The sequence below is a fragment of the Balearica regulorum genome, chromosome 1 (genome assembly GCF_011004875.1).
Source record: "Balearica regulorum gibbericeps isolate bBalReg1 chromosome 1, bBalReg1.pri, whole genome shotgun sequence".
Taxonomy (NCBI): Eukaryota; Metazoa; Chordata; class Aves; order Gruiformes; family Gruidae; genus Balearica; species Balearica regulorum.
The window spans coordinates 191,288,000-191,310,437 of NC_046184.1; the positions used below are offsets into that span (position 1 = coordinate 191,288,000).

The following is a 22,438-nucleotide window of genomic DNA, read 5'->3' on the forward strand; positions in this document are numbered from 1 at the left end:
TGTGACAGAAATAATTTGAGTTCTTCTTTAATAATTTCGTAATAAGATCTTCTTTCTTTCTTAGCTCCTATATTTTTCCAAACCATTTTCATTTTCTTCTTTCACTATTCCTGAGTGAAAACAACAGTTTGCTTGTCATTTTTCATTATGAGTGCTCAAGCAATGCCCAGAATTTCTACTTGAAAAACTGTTCTCTACCTAGTTTCAAAAAGATACGTGGTGACAGAGCAGGTACGAGTTTCAGAGCTGCAAACAAATTCAAAATATCCTGACAGTCTTTTACTGAGTGTCTACTTTTGAGTCATTTTGCACTCTTGCCCAAGCTATTGACATTGACTAAAGGAAGGGCATATCCATCCACTAATACTGCTCACAGGAAAACATTAATGGAAAATGACCATTTTTGTGTACAGGCTGTATTTTGGATCAGGTCCCAGAGAAACAAGGAGGAGAAAGGAAAAAAAAAAAGAGAAATAAAGTGCCGAAGCTGTTTGTCATCAGTCACACCCAACAAATGCATGTCCCAAATCTATCAAATCAAATATCTTTTCTGGTGATTCTATCTATAAACTGTTATCAATTCATTTTGCAGCATTTTCTTTCCATTCTCTATTCTTCTTTTTCAAATAGAAGAAATCTATACTTTTTTCACACCAGGGAGGATCCTGAAGAAAATAATCAAACATTCTGCTTGTAAGCACCTAGAAGAAAACATAGACATGAATAGCAGCCTACCAGAACAAATCTTGTCAAAACAATATAATTTTCATTCATCACCAGACAGCAAGCTCTGTATGTTGGGGGAAAGCAGTACATATCATATAGCTTGAGTTTTGTATGATTTCAGAAACTGTTGCTCAAAATACAGTCTAAGAAAACCACACTCGGAGTAGTTGCCAACAATACTTGGTGAAACAAGAAGAATTAATCAAACAGAGGGATGAAATGAACAATTCTGCCAGGGTCTATCCCAATCAGTATATTCATTCATGACATTTAAGATGAAATAGGGGGCGTGTTAAATCTGTAGGTAACACAAAGCTGGGGGCCAATCACAAGGCTGTTCAGGACACAATTAGAATTCAGGATGGTTTTGGTGAAGAAAAAATTATTTCTGTAAAAAATAAAACAGTTCAGTAAGAAAAAGTATAAAGTTCTAAGTAGGCAGAAATAATCAACCAAGTATATATTGGAATTGAAAATTATTATGATAACAGTTCTGCAGGAGGGGATTAAAACAAGACTAACAGAAAAAGACTGGACAGTGTCATGTTACCATGCAAAAGTTTGTATCATATTTCATCACATCTGAATGAGCACAGATGATAAGATATACTCAGAAGTGGTAAGGAATGTGCAGAAAGAAAGAAGAAGGCTCAGAAAATTGGAAAATATTCCCCATAAGGAAAGTCTGAAGGAATGAGTGTTTAAAGGAGAAAAGTGAAGCTACAGTAAAGAAATCATGTATTCTCTGTATCCACATTTTATAGAACAAGACATTATAGGCTTAAACTGCACAAAGGTAAAACAAATTAAATATCAGAAAAGTGGTCTGGAAATGGTGCAGCATATCCACCCAGCACTTTAAGGGCTTTAAGAACAGATTGGTCAAACATCTGCGGGGACTGATCTAGGTGTAGTTACCACACTTTGGATTCAGGGGGGCAAATAAGACCTTCTGAGAAGTTCCTTCCTGCTGTCCAGTGCTTCTATTGCTGAATTCTTTTACACTGGTAGGCTCAAATGTTCTGCAGATGTGTTAAGTATATACTGTTATTTCTATCATGCAGTTATGCAAGTCATCCTCATTGTTTAGAAAAGCGATGCTGGTTTCAGTGAATGCTATTGTAATTCTTTTTCTTAATATATAACATTACTGCCTTTTGTGCAATGTGGCTGACACAGAGGCTGGAAGTCATCAGTCCATGCTGTGACTATTGTGACACACAAATTGAGTCAGCTGTAATAGGATGAGAAAAAGCATTAGAAAACCATTGGCTCACATCTTGAGGTAGGTTAAGTGTAACTGATAAAAAAAAAGTTAAAAACTCCAAGGTTTTGAAAACTGAGCTTGTATTTGGAAAAAAAGAATGAAAATAACTCAAAGTTGTAAATCTAATGTTGCAAAATTCTTTTATACACAAAAAGGCAAGCACTGAAGCCTCCTTAAATGTGACAGGGATTTCGTATTAGCTATGGTAACTTTCTTGCTCCCAGTCACGTCCCAGCATAGCAAAATAAATGGACACGATATTATATAAAACATTGTTTTAATTAAGTGGGGGGAAGTTATCCTTTGCTAGCAGTGATGCATATTAGCAGCAAATAAGGACATTTAGACCTGATCTCTGGAAATATTTGTGGCTTATGTGGTATACACTGGGAAGGGCTTGCAAGGAGGCAAAAAGGGCAGCTCCTTCCCCTACCAATAGCAGACAGACAAATAGAAAATCCATAAAGGTAACATGTTCAGCATTAACTGTGCATGTCTTCTTTTCACAAACCCTGGAAAATTGGCGAGAATGATGAATCCAATTCTTTTGCAAAATATCCATCTTTTATAACTGGCATTACATCCTGGGTTGGTAAAACATTTTCTCAAAAAAAAAAAAAGTGTACCCAACTGGGAAAAGAAGCAGAAAGAGATAATCTGCCTAGGCAACCTAGAGTTACTGGCAGAACTATTAACAAAACCCGTATCCTGAGGTCCAGATAAGTTGCCCAGTTGTTATTGCCTTAAGTCAGATTTATGTGTTTTCTTCCGCTCAAGGAATCCTCTGCCTTTTTCCATTCAGAATATTATTTGGAATCTGACAGAAGATACTTGCATCTCAAAGCTGCAGCCCAAAGAAACCTTTCCACCACAAAGCATGAACTTGTGGTTAGGATTTCATTCTGGCTAGTCAGTTGTTTCCTTTTGCTGTGAACCACACCTATAATTTAGCACAAGGGGGAGGTTTTATGGCCTTATGAGTCCAGCATTTAGAATATTAATTTGAGGTCTTCATATATTTTATATAAGAACCAATATTTTAATTTTAAAACATACTTTATTTAAGATTCAATGTTTTATTTAAGACCCAAAAAGAGAAGCATCACTTAACCTCAGATATGTACTGCCCCGTTTTTATTATCTCTGTTGCTTGCAGTTGGACTCCAGAGAAAAGAAATCTGGAAGATGAGCATTAAACACCTCAACACTGAAGATGAACTGCGGGTCTGAAAATGTTAAAGGACACAATTTGTAATGAAATCTTATTTGCTGGACTTAGGCAGCATTTCAGATGTTTAATTAGTATTCAAAGTGTCCATTCTTAAGAAGTTACAACATCTCTAAAAAATTTCATTGCACGTTCATACAGTTACATTTAGTCCTCAGACTGTTGTCAGTTAACTTACAAAGTTGAGGTTTTGTGGATACATCTGTTTCCTACAAAAAAGAATAGATGTGGAGGCAAAACATTATAAAAGGAAAGAAAATACTTCAGTAGCACATTAAGAGTCTGGTGCTTACCTTTAGGGACTGTAGTGAGTCCAAGGACAGTAAACAAGTTGAACCCTTTCCAGGGAGGCCGGGGGAGCTGCCCACAGAAAGCAGAAAACGACAATATACCAGATGGGTGTTGCATGGCTGGGATCACACACGCGGCTCTGAAATGATGCTGTCCCTGAGCTCAGCTTAGCAACTTCCATCCACTCGCCTGCCTTACACACTTGATGGCCAAACGACAGGCCAGCTGTGCAACGCACAGCGAGTGCCCTGGGATGAGGAAAAGGACTTTCGGTCAAATCTGGGGCCGCGATTACAGGCCTGCAGTTTGTGCAGTATTGTTAGGGTAATTTCAGCACATCTTTCAGGACAGACTGTAAACAGACCCTTTTAGTGGTGTGACAACTGAATTCAAGTTATCTTGAAGTTATATTTTCAAGTTATTCAAGTTATCTGGTAGTTTATCAGTGACTTAGAGCATGGGAAAGGAGTTGGGTTAGGAGGATTTTTTGAATCCTTCTAGTGGAACTACTTCCATTATTACAATCAGGATGTATTTTAGCTGATATAATAATATCAAACAGAAGAAGAGAAAAACTCCACAAATTAGAATGCAAATCAGAAAACTTTATACGCACAGGGATAACTTGTATGCTGTCGGCTGTACTGAAATGTAGAGTTCAGCATTTTCAAGATGTTTGGCTGATGACAGCTACAGAATAATAGTGCTGAAGCAACTGATGAGCTTGATGACACACCTTTATAATATCACTTTCCTAATATATTGTGGTACTGCATGAGATGACATATGTATTAATCTTGTTATCTGTCATATATCCTTTTATTTCTTTGCTTTAGGTTTTTCCTCCAGTCATGCTGTCATGGTTGACCGACTCAAATTTATTCACCTAATTGCAGCCATTGTAGGATTTGCTCTCCTTTACAAACAAAAGGCAAAATAATTGTAAATAAATAAATAAAGACAAGAACCAGGCAAACTATCTGTTTGCCCAAGGAAATAGGTTGCTTTACATAGATTCTGAGCTCTTGCACTTAAAAAGCAGGTAAATGGGCACTGCAGTTTTCAGTGTCTTTGTTAAGACATTACAGTAATCAGAGCTATTATGAGAAATCTAGATGGAGACATGGACACACCTGGGGTATTGGTTCCTCCGTTTCCAACCTCACTGTTATCTTTTTCTGTTTGCTGGATATGTAGCAGATCATCAAGTAGTTGGTCTCTCTACCTTAATGTCATAGGGACAGAAAAGGTCTCAGACTTAACTGTCATTAATTTAGCCTAGATTTCTCTTTCTGTCATAGCATAGGGGCTTTTCACACGGACCATACAGAGAACTTACTTACACATATTGAAGAGGGTTGTTCCTTTTGGTATCTAAAAAAAATGTTAGATACCTAATTCAGGCTGTCTCATTCCCACTTACAGTAAGTGCAGGGAAAAGGAATGAAACAAAAAATCTCATGTACTTCAGCCCTGAAGTGTACAGACTTTGAGCTCTTCTTTCATCTTTCCTGTTTTGTTTTCTTTTTGCCTACTCATCCCCATACAGGTATGCATACAAGTATGCAATCCCTAAACTGCTTTGCTCAGCCCTCTAAATAATGTTGAAGTAGAAAAATTTCAACAAAACCTAAGAAGGCAAAAATAATTTGACCTTTAAAAGTTTAAGAAGCCTCACAGTTGACATAATAACTCCAAAGTGTGTAATATATTTATACCACTGTTAAGCCTTGGGGAGTCACAGTCACAGTCAGTGACTGTAAGACCTAGTAGCTCCTCATCCTTCCAGGATTTAAGGAAGATTCATGTGTTTTCTCTGAGTGTTCTGTCAAAGCTTTAGATTGTGTGGCTAGTATCAGTGTGTGTGCTGGTTTTTTTTTTGGCTTCTTTAAAGAGAATTATGTTGCAGTAGTTTGAAAGTAAACTTTATCATAAGTCTGGTGACTTCAGAGCAAGTACTCTGGGTCAACAGTTAAATGCTAAAATATTCTGAGTGCCATGAGAGCACTCAGAACTTCAGAAGATAAGTACTTCGTTGTACTGCAGATGAGGGAATTATTTGACCTTATTGCTTTGGCATTCTGTATATCTTTGGTTCAAATGAGTAGGAAATCTTAAAATAGGAGGTAAAGGGTCAAAGGTTAAACTCATGATGTAATTAAAGTTGCAGTCTTAGGGTTTGCCCTTTAAGTTTAAATATTTCTGTAAGTTAAGGCTGAAATTATTTAATACACACTTCTATATTTGGGTAAATTCTGATGGCATGAATTACAAAATGTGTGCATTAGATTTATAGCTGAGATGAAAGGTTTTGATAAGCTATGAGAAAAACAGGCAGTTTTTAAGTTAATGGACCCCGTGTACAAGTCAATCATTGCAATGCCATGTTGTTTGAAGCTGTGTCTCTTAATTTTTCAGAGAAGATTGCAGTTAATGACATGTTAAGATAGCCTTCAGTTCTGGCAGGGCTTGAAGCAAATATTAGTTTAGTACTGTCAGAAAGTACGAAGATAATGACATGCTAAGTGACAGAGGAATACTCTGAGCAGTCAGTGAGTTTGGAGTTATAGCTTTGTACCCTTGAGTTTTCTGCCATTGTGGCTCTCTCCTCCGCTTCCTGGTACTCTGACCCTGGGGCCAAGAGGGAGTCTCACTGGTTGTGGCAGGTGCTGTCAAAGCACAACCCATCCCTCCCTGCAAACCTTTTTCAGTCCTATGATAGCCCAAAAGCTCACTTCTACTTACGCAAAATTTGAGCCTCGACTGCCATTTTAATCTCTTTCTAACCTCAAAAGCATTGACCACAGTGGCAATTCAGAGAGCAGGAAAAATGTCCATGTGCACACATGTGCTCTATTTTTTTCTACGCAATATGTAAGTAAAAGAGAAGATAAATCTAAGACTGCAATAACCAGTGAAGTTTGGGGTTGGAAATAGGTCTCATTTTCCCCACTGACACCACAGACAGGTGAGGAAACAGGTATGGATTTCAAGCCCCAGTCCATACTGGGCAGGAATAATAAAGCGATCTTGGCGTATGGGCATCCCCGGGTGGGTGCTGCGCACTGCTCAGCCTGGAGGCGACAGATGACCTGAGATGCCCTGGAGGTTCCCAGTGTTGCGAGAGACCTGGCAGAGCAGTGTGGGCATAACCAGACAGTGCTCTGAAGGTAAAATGCCCAGGTTGTGTTTCTTCTCCTGACTGCAGCTGAGACTGGGCACAGCACACAGACGTTCGGCTTGTTCTTGCGCCTGAGTGCCCCCCATTCCTTATCTCCTAAGTAATTTTAAACCTGTATTTTTCTTTATACCTGTGCACACTACATAATTTCATTTCTACCTCAGAATAAAGAAGAGGAAGGCAGAAGACAGCTTGCTCAGAAGCTGTTCAGCTCACAACCCCTGGTTGTAAGCATCTCCCATAAGCCTGTGGGGAGGACTGTGGGGACGGCTGCTCCCTCCGCGTGGGGTCGCGAGGGTGGGTGGGCTGGCTCAGGCATCCCACAGCCTTGCTCCAAAACAGACTCCGTGCCAGGCTTACCCAGTGCCAAGCCAAGCGTGCATGTTTGAGTGCGTGGGAAGGGAGAAAAGGGATTTCTGCCCGTTGACTCCACATACCTTCTCAGAATCCGGCACAGCTACTCGAGGTCAGCAATACGCTATGGCCAGGCAGGGATTGTTTCCCTGGGGATGTGTGATTACAATCCCGAATGCCGGATCTCCAGTCTTGACTTTCCACCCCATTTTACATGAATAAGCGGCCACCTCCCAAAGTAATTCTCTCATTCAGCTAATTAGTGCTTCAGGCCCCAGTTTTACAGCCCACACACATAGCCGCTCTTATACATGGACATGGTTCCATTGAACAAATGAACTGTTTTACATGCAGAACAGCTAAAAATGTACAAAACACACAGTGTCTTCATTAGAAAGAGGGACAAAAAACCCTATGATCTATGGATTTTATTTATGGATTTAGATCTGCAGACTACCATTTCTTTTCAGATTAATTTCGTTCTAGTTTTATTTTCCACTGAGTTTCTGTCTGATTCTGTGCATTTCATTTTTTTCGCTTCTTTCCATCCTGGAGCTTTAAACATAGCTCGTTTCAACTCATTCTTACACTGTTCTCACATGCTTTACCTGTTTCCGGTTAACTTCTCTTCTTAGCTATTTGTGTATTTTTTCCACGGGGTCATTCTGCTGTCATAAGACTTCTATCAAACATTTTTTCCTCCCTCCAATGGCCATCTATTTCCCTAGACTTCCTATAACTTTGAGTCGAATGTTTTCCCTTTTTCTTCTCCCTAAAGGAGTGCCACTCAGAGTACCTTGCTGATGTGGATTGAGTTTGTACTTATTTATTGAGCTGTGGACCAAAGGCCGTCCATAAGTGATGATGCCAATACCATTTTTTGATTGACATTGGCTAATTACACTTATATGGCTTCATCATACTAGTGTAATGAGCTGTCTTGATCTGGGAAAGACTTTAGAAGCTGGTATTTTAAAATAAAGAAACAGGTTTAAGATGAAAGACCTTACAGTCTTCTAATAAAATATAGAAACACACCAGAAGACTGAAAATGCAGAAATACACACCAGAAAGGCTTTAAAAATGGTCTCTCGGGGCCCTTGTTCTACCAACTCGCCTATTTTCCTGTGAAGACCGTCTGTTTGTTTGTGCATGTGAATGTAGGACTGAGCCTTAAGATGTTAAGCTCTTTGCAGCAGGTATCTTTGTTTCTCTATACAGTCATATTTTCAACCCTCTCTTTAAGAAAACATGTCTTTTCTTTCTCGTTTACTTGCCCATTTTATTTTATAACTCCAGCTTGTCTGTGTCCTGTTCCCTGCTTCCTTCAGAGAATCACAATTATGCCCCCATGATTCTGTCTTCCCTATAAACCTGAGATTAGCCAGTGAGAAATGAGAAAGCATTTCCATCTTGCTCACGGCTGGCACTTCAAGGGACCCGACAGGAGTGTTTGTGTCTGACTCTTCCTTGTTTATCTAATCATTTGCTCTAATGAATCGTTGCCCATAGGCTGTTTACATACAAACGGGTTTTATGAAAAATCACGCCCCGTTTATAGCAATTTATTAACTGGAAAGAGGCTATCTTAGCTTATTGAATCGTTACGTTTAAAGCGTTTCCTTCAACTTTATCCAGAAGCAAAGATCCATCAGTAAGTGTACTACCTGGTAAACTGTTTGTAGCTTAATTTTCTGTAGCTCTTGTTCAATGAAGAGGTCTGTAAGGGTTTTTTTGCCTTTTTTTCACAGGTGCCACCAGTGCTTCTGGACAAGCAGTTTTCAGAATTCACACCAGATATAACACCCATTATTCTGGCTGCCCACACCAACAATTACGAAATCATAAAGCTCCTTGTGCAGAAAGGGGTCTCCGTGCCTAGGCCACACGAGGTCCGCTGTAACTGTGTCGAATGCGTCTCAAGTTCAGATGTGGACAGCCTCCGCCACTCTCGATCCAGACTCAATATCTACAAGGCTCTGGCGAGCCCATCGTTGATTGCTTTGTCCAGTGAGGATCCTTTCCTTACCGCTTTTCAACTGAGCTGGGAGCTACAGGAACTGAGTAAAGTCGAAAATGAATTTAAGTCGGAGTACGAGGAACTGTCACGGCAATGCAAGCAATTTGCAAAAGATCTCCTGGATCAGACACGGAGTTCCAGGGAATTGGAAATTATTCTTAATTACAGAGATGATAATAGCTTGATAGAAGAACAAAGTGGTAATGATCTTGCAAGATTGAAACTGGCAATTAAGTACCGTCAAAAAGAGGTGAGTGTGCTGGAGAATATTTAAGCATATTTAGTGGTAGTAATGTGATAGATAATAGCCTGAAATACATCCTTTTAACTGAGACAAATTGCTGCTTATCTTTTTTCGTTCTACAGGGTCTCTTCTTTTTTTTATATTTTTAATTAGCTGAATTTGAGTAGCTGTTATAGTTTGATAGTATCAGAATTTAAAATGTTCTGTTATAGCCCAGATCCACAGAAACTTTTTTTCTTTTGCATCTGAATAGACATAGTTTCCAGTAGTTGTGATTGGAAGAGCTCATCAATAATAGGATAAGAAATATATACAGCATATTTCAAATTAGCTTTAATTGTGTCTGACATGAAAAGAAGGCTATGTGTTTAAACACCTATAAAATACTACAGGTACCTCTATAGAGACGTTTCATCAAAAAATAGCTATTATGAATAGATACTGAAACATAAGATTAATAGCAATGCATGACTCCCCAAAACTCTGACATTGAGATTCCTTTTCATAAAGAATCCAAAAGACAGATACCTGAGTATTGGTTTCCATGACAGTTAAAAATTTATGAGTTTGCTTCACTGATATAGATATTCAATTGGAATCAGAGGATGTCTGCATTTCTTTTAAAAATACTCAAGTTCTTAAAACTCAAGTTCTTTTGCATGCAAAAGCAAAAGAATCAAGGCAGAAAAGTGAGTTAGGAACTGATATTTCCAAAAGTTCATTTGATCCCTGCTCATCACCGTGTCAGAATGTTTTATCATCTCATTTGGAACCTGTACATCCAAAATCAGCTGAACTGTGGAAGTGTATAGACAAGACAAATGCCATTAATAATTAAATATTACTTGTTCATATAAAATATGGCAAATGCTTAATACATTTCTGTGTTGTATTGAACTAGTCTGTCACTGGTAAATCTCTGTTCTGCAAAATATAATAGTAAATGCATTCATATATTATGTCAGAAAGATTTGCAGGAACAATAACTAAACATGTAATGATTCTGTTGTCCATTTGAGATGATACAATTTAGTGATGCTAAGAAGTTATCATGAAGGTAGAGACCTACTGAAGTACTGCTGGAAAAATATCTTAATTGAACTCTGACTTCGTAAGTCTTCTAATAAGCATTTTTCCCTTCAGGAAATGTATTGAATAATTTTATATTTGATTTTATAATGTTTTAGGTAGCATATTCACAGCCTTCGTAAATTGTTTTCAGATGGTACTATTCTGACTTTTCTTAACAATTACTATTTCTATTTCTTGAAATGCCAGTCCTGTCCTACAGTCATTTAAAGGATTCCAGCTTGGACTTCTTTTTTTTCCAAAGGATTCATGCATTGAAATAAAATTCTGACCACTCATATTTGTTTTTATTTTTAACCTAAATACAAAGCTTGAATTTTCTTAATTTGAGATAGAGACAGTGAGAGATGTCTGTAGAGTGAAATGTTTTTTTATAGTTGCATGCCTAATTAAATTGCAGTAATACAGCTGATTACACTTCATTGATTCTTCATGATAGCAAACATTAAAGCAATACTGATTTAGTGCAACAATTCCAAATCAGTGGATCTTTTATATTTTACCTACATTTTTCATTTCTATAAATATGTCCCACTTTCCCTACGATTTGAGTCTTCCTGAAGTAAAATCAAGTTTTATTAGATTCTTTTGCTGTGTTCCTAAATGATTTCTCTACTAGATGCTGGAGCAAATAGCAGCCACCGTAACTGATCAGTTGTTTTATTTCCGATGATTATAGCTGTATTTTGGTAGGTACAGCTCCAAGGTCAGGGAACTTACCTCAAGCGTAACAAATGCTTGGATTGCTGGTGCATATGCATCATGATGAAAATAGATCAGACAGGTCTTTCAATTTCTTCTGTTAAGGATGTTACAGGAGCCACTGAATCCAGCAGCCTGCAGGGTCTGGGGATTCTTTTGGCCTGGGCACCGGAGCCCAGCCAGAAGCACCTGGAGACCCCAGGGCCTCCATCCCAGGCACAAGCATCCTGACTGGCTCTGCTTACACAAGACTGGCCCCTTGATTGCCTTCTCCTCTCCATTTTGCCATGCTTGTTCCTCCCTGATACTTCCCCACCCTTTAGCGTTCCTCTAAACATGCCATAATAAATTCCATGTAATCCCACAAGAGCCCGCTGGTATCACACAGTAACTTTGAATTTCCCATGGTTCCCATGAACCCCCTCAAACACCCCATAATACTCATGATAATGATGTTTTCCCCTCCTTATGATCAGTTACGAAACTGAGGTTGATCCTCCTTGAGGCAGTTGCGGCCAGTCCTTTAATGGCCCCTTCGTCAGAGGCTAGAGTCTTGGTCTTCGTCATTGTCTCTATTATACCCTGGTTTCTGTGTTGAATTTATCACTTTCCTTGTTGTTTTCTATTTCTGTTATACTAATTGACCCTTAACAAGATAATCAAATGAACAAACATTTCAATGAACCAGATCCTCTCACATTTCAAATACCCTTACAGTACAGCTACCCAAGGTAAGTTTGATGGCAAGCAGCAGAGGCAACTTATAAGTTTTATTTTAAAAATGGCAGGAGAAAAGTGGGCTGGATTTTAATTAGCCCATTGATATATTTTTTTGGACTTAACTTGTTTAAAAATACTGGTTTGAGGTGATACATCTGCTGCTTCTGCCCTGTGTGTCTCAACCACCAAGACTCAGTTCTTCACCAAAGACTTTTCTATTATGAGAGGAGGATTTGTGATTTTTTTGATGCTATCAGTTCTAGTTATTGTCTTTCTTTCCCTTAATTTGCATGCTATCCTGCAGAATAATAATAACAAAAAAAACCCCAACCCAATCCCCACAACAAAACAGCAAAACAGATAAGAATGTATTGTTTTATCTTACCACCCATCCGTAACATCTCAGCATTTATTCATGCTATTACCAAAGGATTGTAATGCTGTTTCAGAGTTGAAGTCAAAGCTCCCTGAGTGAGAAATCAGGTCTGGTTGTTCAGAACATCCAATCTAAGTCCAGAAATTGCAGCTAAAAGTAACAAAATCATGAATCATAGAATCATAGAATCAGTTTGGTTGGAAAGGACCTTTAAGATCATCAAATCCAACCTCATGAAGAATGAGGACAAGTAAAATAGGAACATATGTCCCTTTACATTGCTTTTACAATTAATTGCTCAGGGGTTAAAGATTACTTTTTTTTCTTTTGAGTTGAAAATAACACCAAAAATTATTAGCAGTAATTCCTCTTGGCATTAGTAAGCGAGTGAGTATGAAACACAATAGCACTAAAGCTTGTGAAGGACTGGGGTACGCTTTGGATAATATAACTTGGTTTAATCTCAAAGCCACAAGATTGAGCAGAAACAGCAGATTGAGGGTACTTGTAGCAGAAGCAGTCAAGTGGATGGTGAAGAATTGTCATTGTGTAAAGAAAAGAAAAATTGACAAACATGGGACAAGATGATTACCAAGCTGGGAGTTATTGAGGAACTTCAGAATGACATCGTCTTTGATCAAATGTAGATCTAGAAATACCTTGTAATGAACAGAGAAAGGCTCTTGAAAGTGAAGTGATTAAATAGTGCTTGGTGTAGTGGTCTGCAAGCCGCTGGTACCACCTGCGTATTATCATCTATGGAAATGAAGAAAGCACATTCATTCACAGAGCTGTCTGCATTGTTCATGGTCACTAGATTGCTGCTGAAGTGGATCTTCTCCACAAACCAAAAAGTTTATGCAATTGGATTTGAGGTTCTCCATAGTGAAAGGTGCTTATATTCCACATTTGCCTTCCTTTCACACTTGCCATATCACCATGATCCTCATTCATGTACTGTCAAACAGCATCTCCGTGGTATCAATTCTCAGTCCATGGAGTCACGTCAGAGGAAACTTCCCTGATAAAACCATTTATCATCTTTCATTAATAACTAGTGAGGCTGAAAGAGTTTTATAGTTTCAAGTTTACACTGCCGAATAATGCCTGGCAAGACAGTGGATAATGTTAGTTCAAGTTAGGTGGCAGAACCAGAGAGTATCTGCCAGCACGTATATTTTGTGTGCCTACCCACAATTTTTTGTAGCATAGCACATGGGACAGAACACCCAAGGTACCATTTTTTGTTGTTGTTCATTTTGCACCATTGATGCTGTTTGATTGTAAGAAAAAACACACTGCTGATGCGTATGGTGCCTGTTTCTGACATCTACTGTTGCCTGGGATACAACTAGCAGCAAACAGATTCCCTGAAGTCATGCAACCAGTCTGCATTGGGCAAAAAACATTTTGTTGTCTAATTATCTACTGCATAATATTATCTGAACTAAGGGAGACTTTGGTTTTATGAAGGCTGTCACTTACAATTTCATTGTGCTAGATTCTAAGCACACAATGAGCAATGAGAAATAATTTCCTGTTTACCTGAACCAAATAAAAATGTTATCATCTGACTCAACTGTAGTTTCATTCAAGGATGTAGAAGGGAAATCCCTGATTCTGTATATGATTCATAAGCAGAAGTTATTCTACCTGTAATAATAATAATAATAATAATGATGATGATGATGATGATGATATCATTCTAAGTTTAAGTAATTTGCAAAACCCTGTTGCAACAATGCAGTTAAGTAGCAGAGAATAGCAGCAGTCTATAATAATTAGTATACAGTCATCTTTGCCACTAATTGCAAAATGCATGTTCTGTCTTATATATATTGAGTTTTTAATAGAGAAATCACAGCAAAACCCTGGTGTCTCTCATCTTCAGTTAGATTTGGTTTAGCATTTGTTTTGTTTAAGTCTTATGCATATATCTGCACATATGTGGAAGAGTGCTTACTAAAATGCTTACTAATTTTCCCATATATGTAAAATAAAAAAGGGAGGCAGGGGAGATTAATAGATTGAATCAATATCTTCTGGTTTCATAGTAAGTTTAATTAGTGCAATTTAAATACTTATACTAGTAATTTGTATCTCTGTCTCATCTTGCCCCATATTAACTGACCCATGTCATTTAAGCTGTATGGATAAAATAGATAAGAGAAGGCAATAGCAGGATTAAGTTATTATAGGCAGTATTGTCTCATTTTACTTTGTTATTAGACATTCTGGTATCAGCAGAGAGGAAATACAAATTTTTAAGTATATAGCTGTTAACTTTTTCACTTTTCAAATGAATATAGACTAGCTAGTTTTTGTTATTTTTTGTTTGTTTTTAATTCCCATTCTTAGTTTATTCTGGTCATTTTTCACTTCTGTAAGCACAAGATCATTTGAAAATTTGGAGTACTTGATATGAGCAGAATGTAAACTAGGTTAAATTCTGCACATTTCAGTTTGACACTCTTGAAAAATTTTAATAAGCTTTTTTCTGCCTTTATCTTTAAAAACTAAAGTAAATACATAGTTGTAGCATCCACACATGGTTATGTACCATGTTGAAGTGCAGATAAAGAAGCAAGAACTAAATTTGCAAAAAGATACATTCAGGAAGGACATTTTTCCTGATCCTGCATTAACTTTTTTAAAGGTTTGATTTAAAACATAGAACCATTCCCAAATTTTCATTTATCTTTTTAGTACATTTCTATAGATCTGACTAATCAATGTTTACCATAAATTTGGCTGCTTAACTACTAACATGCTCCCCAATATGTCTTGTTGGTGTTCTAGCAGTTCCCACTTCCCAGGGGCAGGCCCTGGTTTTTTAGGTTGCCAGCACCTGCAGAGCCAGAACTGGCCAAGAAGCAGAGAAAGAGTGAAAGAGGGAGTGGGTTTTAACAGTTTAACACAGGTAAAGACATTTAACAAGAGTACAGGCTCTGTTAATAAGAATTTCAGGGAAAAATATTTCAGGGAAATCAGCTTCAGACTAGCGTGCTCACTTATTTGCAGGCAGATGAGAAGTGAGATAAGGATTCCTCCACATAGGAAACACACGTCAGGGATCAACCATTTTTAACATAAACCTGTATGTTCCCATAAAACACACAGCAATGATTACTGGTAGGAGCAATATTAAACTAAATTATTAATTGGTTATTTGAATTTTAAATGCAATAATATGATATTCACATTTCATAGATCAGTTCTTGTTTTCTAGGAAAATGGTGCTGCAGGATAAAAAAAGTTGTTTGTTACTGATAATAAAAGCCATCTGTTTGCTCCTGCTCAAAAGAGGACTTTTAAAAATGCAATCATGAGTTCTTGATGCAAAATACAGCCTTAGTGAAATGTTTCACAATAATGTCACAAATCTGGTGAAATTTTCAATGAAAACATGTCAAATAATTTAAAATCTGTCATTTCATGTCAATGTCTAAACATTTCAATAAAGTAAAGAATTTTGTTTGATAGAAATTTCTTCTTACTTCACTTGGACTTTAACTTTTTTGACAATGCAGTGCTTATACCTAATACCATCCATATCATATTATGCAAAACAGTATAAATATGATAGAAAACAAAAATTATTCCTTATCAAAATTGAATATCTCAACAATACCTAGAGGTAATAATTTTAATGTACTGAAATGAAAAGTTGCTATATTCTTAGTAATGGTTTTTAATGTTAAAACTGACATTCTTTTGGAAACATTGGCTTTTTATGGTATATAAATTATGTCTGGAAATGCTGGAAAGTTCCATAGAGCTCCTCTGACCGCAATACAGTTTACGGGTTTTTAAGTCAAGCTTTGTGAGTGTCTCAGAGAGTAGAATTTTCCTCTGGAACCACAGTTTGATGTTGAGTCATTTTAGTAGTCATTATAACGAATTTCTCATTAAAAGTCTTTCAGATGCAAAAGCCTGAATTATTGACTCTGCAAGCAGGAATGACTTTGGAAACACAACATCTAAGAATTACCCTGTGTTTAAAAAAGCCCCACACCTGCAAGATAAACAGAAACAAAGCAGCCATGTGTTAGCAAGTTACTCTGTATGTGAATATTTGTCAAAAGACTGGAAAGGTGCAGTCAGAAGTCTCCATGTAAAAAAAAAAACAAAACCCCACAAAAAACAGATTCTGATAATATTTGGACATTTTTAACACCAAAGAAAGATGTGTTTAGTCTATGAATCCCGTAACTGAGAGGAGTGATGTATGCACGTTTGGGTCCATGTGTCCAAAAGACCGATTTCTGCAGACTCTCAGCCATAGTATTCAAAAAGTTTGATAAACATTTTTACAGGCAAGAGCCAGGTACTCTAAAACGGGTCATATGTTTGCCTTGTAAATCATGTAAAAGTCTCTGTGTTTATAGATAAAGACTCCACAGATTGTTAAATAGTATAAATTATGTAAGTAGCTTATCTGCTACACATACTTAAAAGTCTTACTCTAATTGGTTATCTGTTACCTCAGAACTGAATGAAGTGTAGGTGTCCCTGTGGAAGCTGTACTTATTGCTGCTGGAAAAAAATGTTCTCTAATCACAGGGTGGGAGCACATCTGCTTAATACAGCATTTCATTGCGCCCACGTTTTAAATGCATGATGAAGCAATCCTCCTAAAGTATGTGAGCGAATTCCTTATACAGTCAAAAGACAGAGGTATGCACAGAGGGAGATCCTGTCTGCTCAAGATAAGACATCTAAGTTAACTCCAGAGACATCTCTCTCAGCTCCCTTGGCTGGGTAAGGAAACAGGGCACTTCAATTAGAAGAACTACTTCACTAGGCATTGAAAATGTAGACGCAAGACTTATTGCCTCAACTGCAATTTCTACCCTGTGGTAACAGAGATTTCAGATTCTGAAGGCTCAGAGCCCACGTAAGGGGAAATGAATCTCAGCACTAACTTTTTAATGGTGTCTCAGAAGGCATTGATAACTTTTGAATGCTATATGCTGCACACAAGTTGCAACCCTCTCATCACAGTTCTAGTTAAACTATTCATGAACTGACACCAATGACTTTTTATTTTGAACACTTGCTAGTAGTAATTAACTCAAAGAGGAGGAGACTTGCTGTTAATGAAGTACAGTGGAAATTTCATTTCAGTTGCTTTTCTTAATCTTCCTTAAAAGAAATACTTCTGAGATGTTTGCCTCAAGCAGGAGCAACCAGTAGTGCATATCCCTAACCAGGAGTGCACAACTCTTCTCAACTCTTCTGTTTGGCTGTGACTGGCAGCCACAAAAGTTGGCTTTTGGTTTGAAGGAGAAACTACTAATATACCTACAAGCTTCCCTACAGACCTGGCGTAGATTTAGCACCATGAGCTTTTTTTTTTTTTTTTTTACTTATGATAACAAAACATTTGCTTAACAAATAAAAATTTTAGAGAAAAAAAGTCTTTAAGAATGTAAATAAATAAGGTGGTGCACAGGATTTCATTTTGAATGTAAACCTTTAACTATAGCAATTTACAGCCCTCTTTCCTTCTTCCATATACTTGCTGGGGACCCGGCTGTTCTTCCACCCTTGCAAGAGCACCTAACCCACAGCTCAGGTTAGTTAGCTTTGTTGGGTGAGGAGGCCCAGACTCAGCTGTGGTGGGATCTGTGTCTGCCGGCTGCCTCCATTCCTCCTGTGGCTTCCACCAGCCATTCCTGACTGCTGCCACCCCTTCCCTTGTGCAGCTCCTCCATCGTGCTCCCCATATCTTCTGCCATAGCTACACCAGCAGCTATGCTTCACTCCTCACTAAGTTATTTTGGCAAAGCCCAAGACCTTCAAATCATTTGTATTATTTCAGCTCTAGTAACTGCCCTTGTAGCATGAAGAGCTCAGAAAGGCATCCAACTTGTAGAGGAGTATTTAACTCCTTTCTACTTTTTCTGTTTCTTGGCTCCCAGGACACTCTTAAGCAACCCCTCCTCTCTCACATATCTTCTAGAAAGCTCTTACACAAAGCCTTCTGTCCTCCTGTCTAAGGTCTAACCTTTCCATGCCTCTGCTGGGTACAATTGGCCTAAGAGTGACTGCTTAACCAAGGCACATTTGAACATGCTGGCTGAAACTTATGCATGCTGTTGCAGTGCAAATTTTTCCACTGCTCGGCAGGACTCCCTCCATTAAGATAAACCTTTATAGAACAATAAACAGCCAAAGCAAAATTGATTTAGGCCTGTGTGCTTGTTCTTTTAATCAAACAGGTTTCCTGGGCTCAGTTACAGAACAGACAGTATGGTTGAGTAGACAGAATAATGGATTTTAGTCCTTCCTTTGACACCAGCTTGCTCAGTGATTTTGGAAAGATGATTGCAAGTTAGATTAAAAAATAAAATATTGGTATCTGCAGCTTCTGTCTAACTTTGTAAGAATGTAAACTCCCTAATCACTTAAAGATTTAGTCGAATAATCACTAGAGTAATTATCTGTACCTGCTGGCTATTCATCTAGTCACTGAAATCCACATATGTTGAGTTTCCTGGTGCCTTATTTGTACCTCAGACCCAAAAGGATTCCCAAAGTGGGACATGAACTTCTTCCTCTGCCTGAAAGGATGCTCCCTGAGAGTGCTGTAACCATGGTGAGTGCCCCAATTTACCCTGCCTCTGGATTGTCTCAGTCCTTTCTGATGAAGTTGACAAGTGTGCATCAGATCAGCTGGCAAGGTGGACACAGCTAGCCCGTGTCTATACATAGCTTCAACATCAGCTTCCATGTCAGTCCCTTTGGGTGGATCTTTGGTCTCTTGTCTTTCCACAAGAACCCAGTGCTTTGATCTACATGCAGCAGTGTGCCTTCTACCACTTACCACCCGCTATTATGTATTGGGATTATAGAGTCTTCAGGATATGTTTTGCCTGTTGTTTATGGGTTTTGTGCTGTGCCCAGCACAATCAGGCCTTAGTTACAGATAAGGCCTGTTTGTGTTATTGTAACACCGTGAGAGCGGTAATTACGTTGTAAGGCTGACTGCAGCTCCTAATGATGAAGGGTGAAGTAAATACAGCAGAAATCTTTTTTTTTTTTTTTTTCTTTTCATTTCTTAAGGCTTGTATTTTACTTGTTTTGTGGATAATGCACTCATGACACTGGCAAAACAAATATTCTAATGCTTCATTTCTGCTTAATGAATGAAATTAATCCAACCTACCTTTTAGCAGAAGAGGGTACAGCTAGAGCAGCCTGTGGTACTCATTGACTCAGCTCCTGCCTTTGTGTAACTTGATAAAGCTCCTGCTTAGACCTGCCACAGAACTGCTCTATTTCTTATGCTTCGATGAAATTTTGAGGACTTTTTAAAGTTTGAATCTGCCTAAGATTATTTCTTCTTGGGCCAAGAAACGGCATGTTTCTTTGTTTGCTTATGGAAAGACAGTATCATCCATTTCTTCACCTTAAAATAAAATCTTGACGTGGTTTTGGGCCCAGCCAGCAGCTGAACACCACGTGCCACTCGCTCACCCCTCCCCCAGCGGGCTGGGGAGGAGAACAGAAAAACAACGGCAAAGCCTCGAGGGTTGGGATAAGGGCAGTTTACTGGGACAGCAAGGGAGAGGGAAACAATCAACAACAGTACTGACAACAGATATTCACAGTGGGTGATAACAGAGAACAATTTACCGATCCAATGACCAACCGACCCAACGCTCAGCCCCTCCTGGAACCGCACCGAAACAACGCTCCCCCTGCCCGACTAGCCCCCTTTTATGGTGAGCATACCATCACATGGTATGGAATAGCCCCTGGCCAGCTTGGCTCACCTGTCCTGGCTCCTTGTGAAATTAACTCTATACTTGCCAGAACCAGGACAAATCTTAACTTTCTTTTAAAAATTGGCAACAAAGTAAAATGATGCCTTTTGAGGGCAAAGCTCCAGAAGAAATTGCTGTTGTTAGTTACAGCTTCAATTGGCTGGAAAACAACACATCAATATCTGCTAAGTACTGTTGTGGGGGCTGAAGGAAGGATTGGAAAAAGAAAAAAGCATGCTGAGTTTTTACTGAAAGATTGTGAAAAGCTTGCTAGTTTTGTTGCTTAAGGAAATCAGTTTTATTTCATTAGTATCACTAATGAATATAGAATATAACCAGTCTTTCTTCTACTTCTATGTTGCTTAACTTTCCTGGTAATTTCATTTAAGTTTATATGGCACTAGATTTACAGGACCTGACAGAATTTAAAACAGGTACAAAGGCATGCTGAACCAGAATAAAAAGAGGAGACAATTGAAAGCACCTTTTTTTTTTTCCCCCCAGTGGTATTTTTATTAAATTTGGTCTCACAATAACGGAAGTAGACCACTTAGCAAGTTAAATGTGCTGCATGTCATGCTTTGCAGACACACTGAGGAACTGATCTGCTTGTCTGAGATGTAACTGCTTGCAGTTTTCTTTTTTTTTTTTTTTTCTTTTCTGCTTAGACAAATACTTAGCAAGACCAGGACAAAGATGTGAAATTGCAGACTCAGTCTGACTTGTACACACCACATTAGAAGGTGTGTCAGGAATTTAATAGATGAACAGTTTTCCTTTATACAATAACCCATATGTCCTGTGTCACGTATCTCAGTCTTGTGCAGATATCTTGGATATACTTGGGCATCTCAACTGGTACAAGAGATGTAGGAATTGAAACCTCTTCAAGATCTGCGTGTTGTTCACAGGTGAGCTAGGTGTGTTAGCGCCTGTTACAGTCAATGAGTCCTAGAGCGTGATTCAGCTGAACAGGCACTAGGGATCAACTTAATTTCCTAAGCACAGGTGACTACTGTTATTTGAGATAACCTGAGCTGCCTGAGATGAATAAACAGAGCTGGTAGGTATGGTACAATACCTACAGGGAATACGTGCTCTTAGAGGTCAGGAACAGAGGCCAGAATACTTCAGGACATCTGAAACTGCCTGAGATGAATAAACAGAGCTGGTAGGTATGGTACAATACCTACAGGGAATACGTGCTCTTAGAGGTCAGGAACAGAGGCCAGAATACTTCAGGACATCTGAAACTGCACTATATGTCTCTGTGTGGGTAACTAACTGAATTGTATCTCCAGGTGTAAGGGAAATTTCTTCCTAAGATCCATTGACTATATTAACTAGAGAGTCACTGATGATGGGAACTTAGTTAAGTCAGGCACACTACTTACATATGCCTAAATTTAGGTATTCCAACCTCAAACTGGATGCCTTGTGTGTGGTAGTCATTTATGGAGAGGAATAGCCACTTGTAGAATATTATTCTGTTCATCTAATCTAAAATGAGATTATTTGCTCTTTGGAGCTGCCTTTTTTCCCCATTAGCTGGTGAAGAGAGGTCCCAATGGCTGTCTTAGACCATGTTTTCTATAGTTAAAGTTATAATGGAATTTATTTCAACTTAGGTGTCCAGTCTTGCAATAATCAGAGTTTCTCTGCAATACTGTCATCTACGAGTGATAGCAATGGAAGAAAAAATGCCTTCTGGCATCACCATTTTATACTGTCATTTGCCCCTCAATACCATGTACAAGAGCAACTGACATTGGTGAGCACTAGCAAACAAGGAAGGATTTGATAAGGAAGAATTTTACAGAATATTTTGAAGAATAGAGGAAAGCCAAAAGTGAATGCATATGAATAAGAGAAGAAACAAATCCAGAGGTGAACATCCTCTTGCATGTTTTTTACTACATCAAATCATGGCTTTTATGCTTTGAATGTGTTTCATTCTTGAATAATGTTGCAGAAATGCAAGGATCCTTAACATTTGTGGAAGAGAAAGACCAATGATGATCTTTCAGAAATTCAGAAATTGCTGAAGGTCTACAAAGTGTAACATGCCTATTCTGCGTTGCCAAAGTACAGAATCTGGCTCATTATTTTTTTAGGTGGATGAAGAGGAAAAGGAAACGTTTTGCTCTGCCTGCTGTGCAGAAAAGATAATAATATTTAATTACCAGGGTAATGTGGTCATTTAAATTAGAGGTTGTTCTAAATAGCTAGCCTTAAGGGCTTCATTAGCAGCCCTGTTATGGTTCACAAAAAGACATGACTCAGTTACACAGTGTTTGACATTAAGACAAGCCGAAAGTGTAACAGAAGGTAAAAAAGATTTGACACATTATTAATAGCATTAGTTCAAGGCTTGGAGTCTTTTTTTTTTTTTTTTGTTTTTTCTTTTCTGCCCTCTTAATAGCATGTAGAAAAAAACTAGAAATAGCCATTCCTGTAATGTTTGTGCT

The 22,438-nt window shown here is 38.2% G+C and overlaps 1 protein-coding gene across 2 annotated transcripts in view; it reads left to right on the forward strand.

The window, feature by feature from the left end:
* TRPC4 (transient receptor potential cation channel subfamily C member 4) overlaps positions 1-22,438 on the forward strand; it is a 172,975-nt gene that overhangs the window by 82,742 nt on the left and 67,795 nt on the right. For both annotated transcript variants that reach the window (XM_075741972.1, XM_075741973.1), the window contains exon 3: positions 8,799-9,317. In XM_075741972.1, the coding sequence (XP_075598087.1) occupies positions 8,799-9,317 (519 nt within the window). The remainder of the gene's footprint in view (positions 1-8,798; positions 9,318-22,438) is intronic.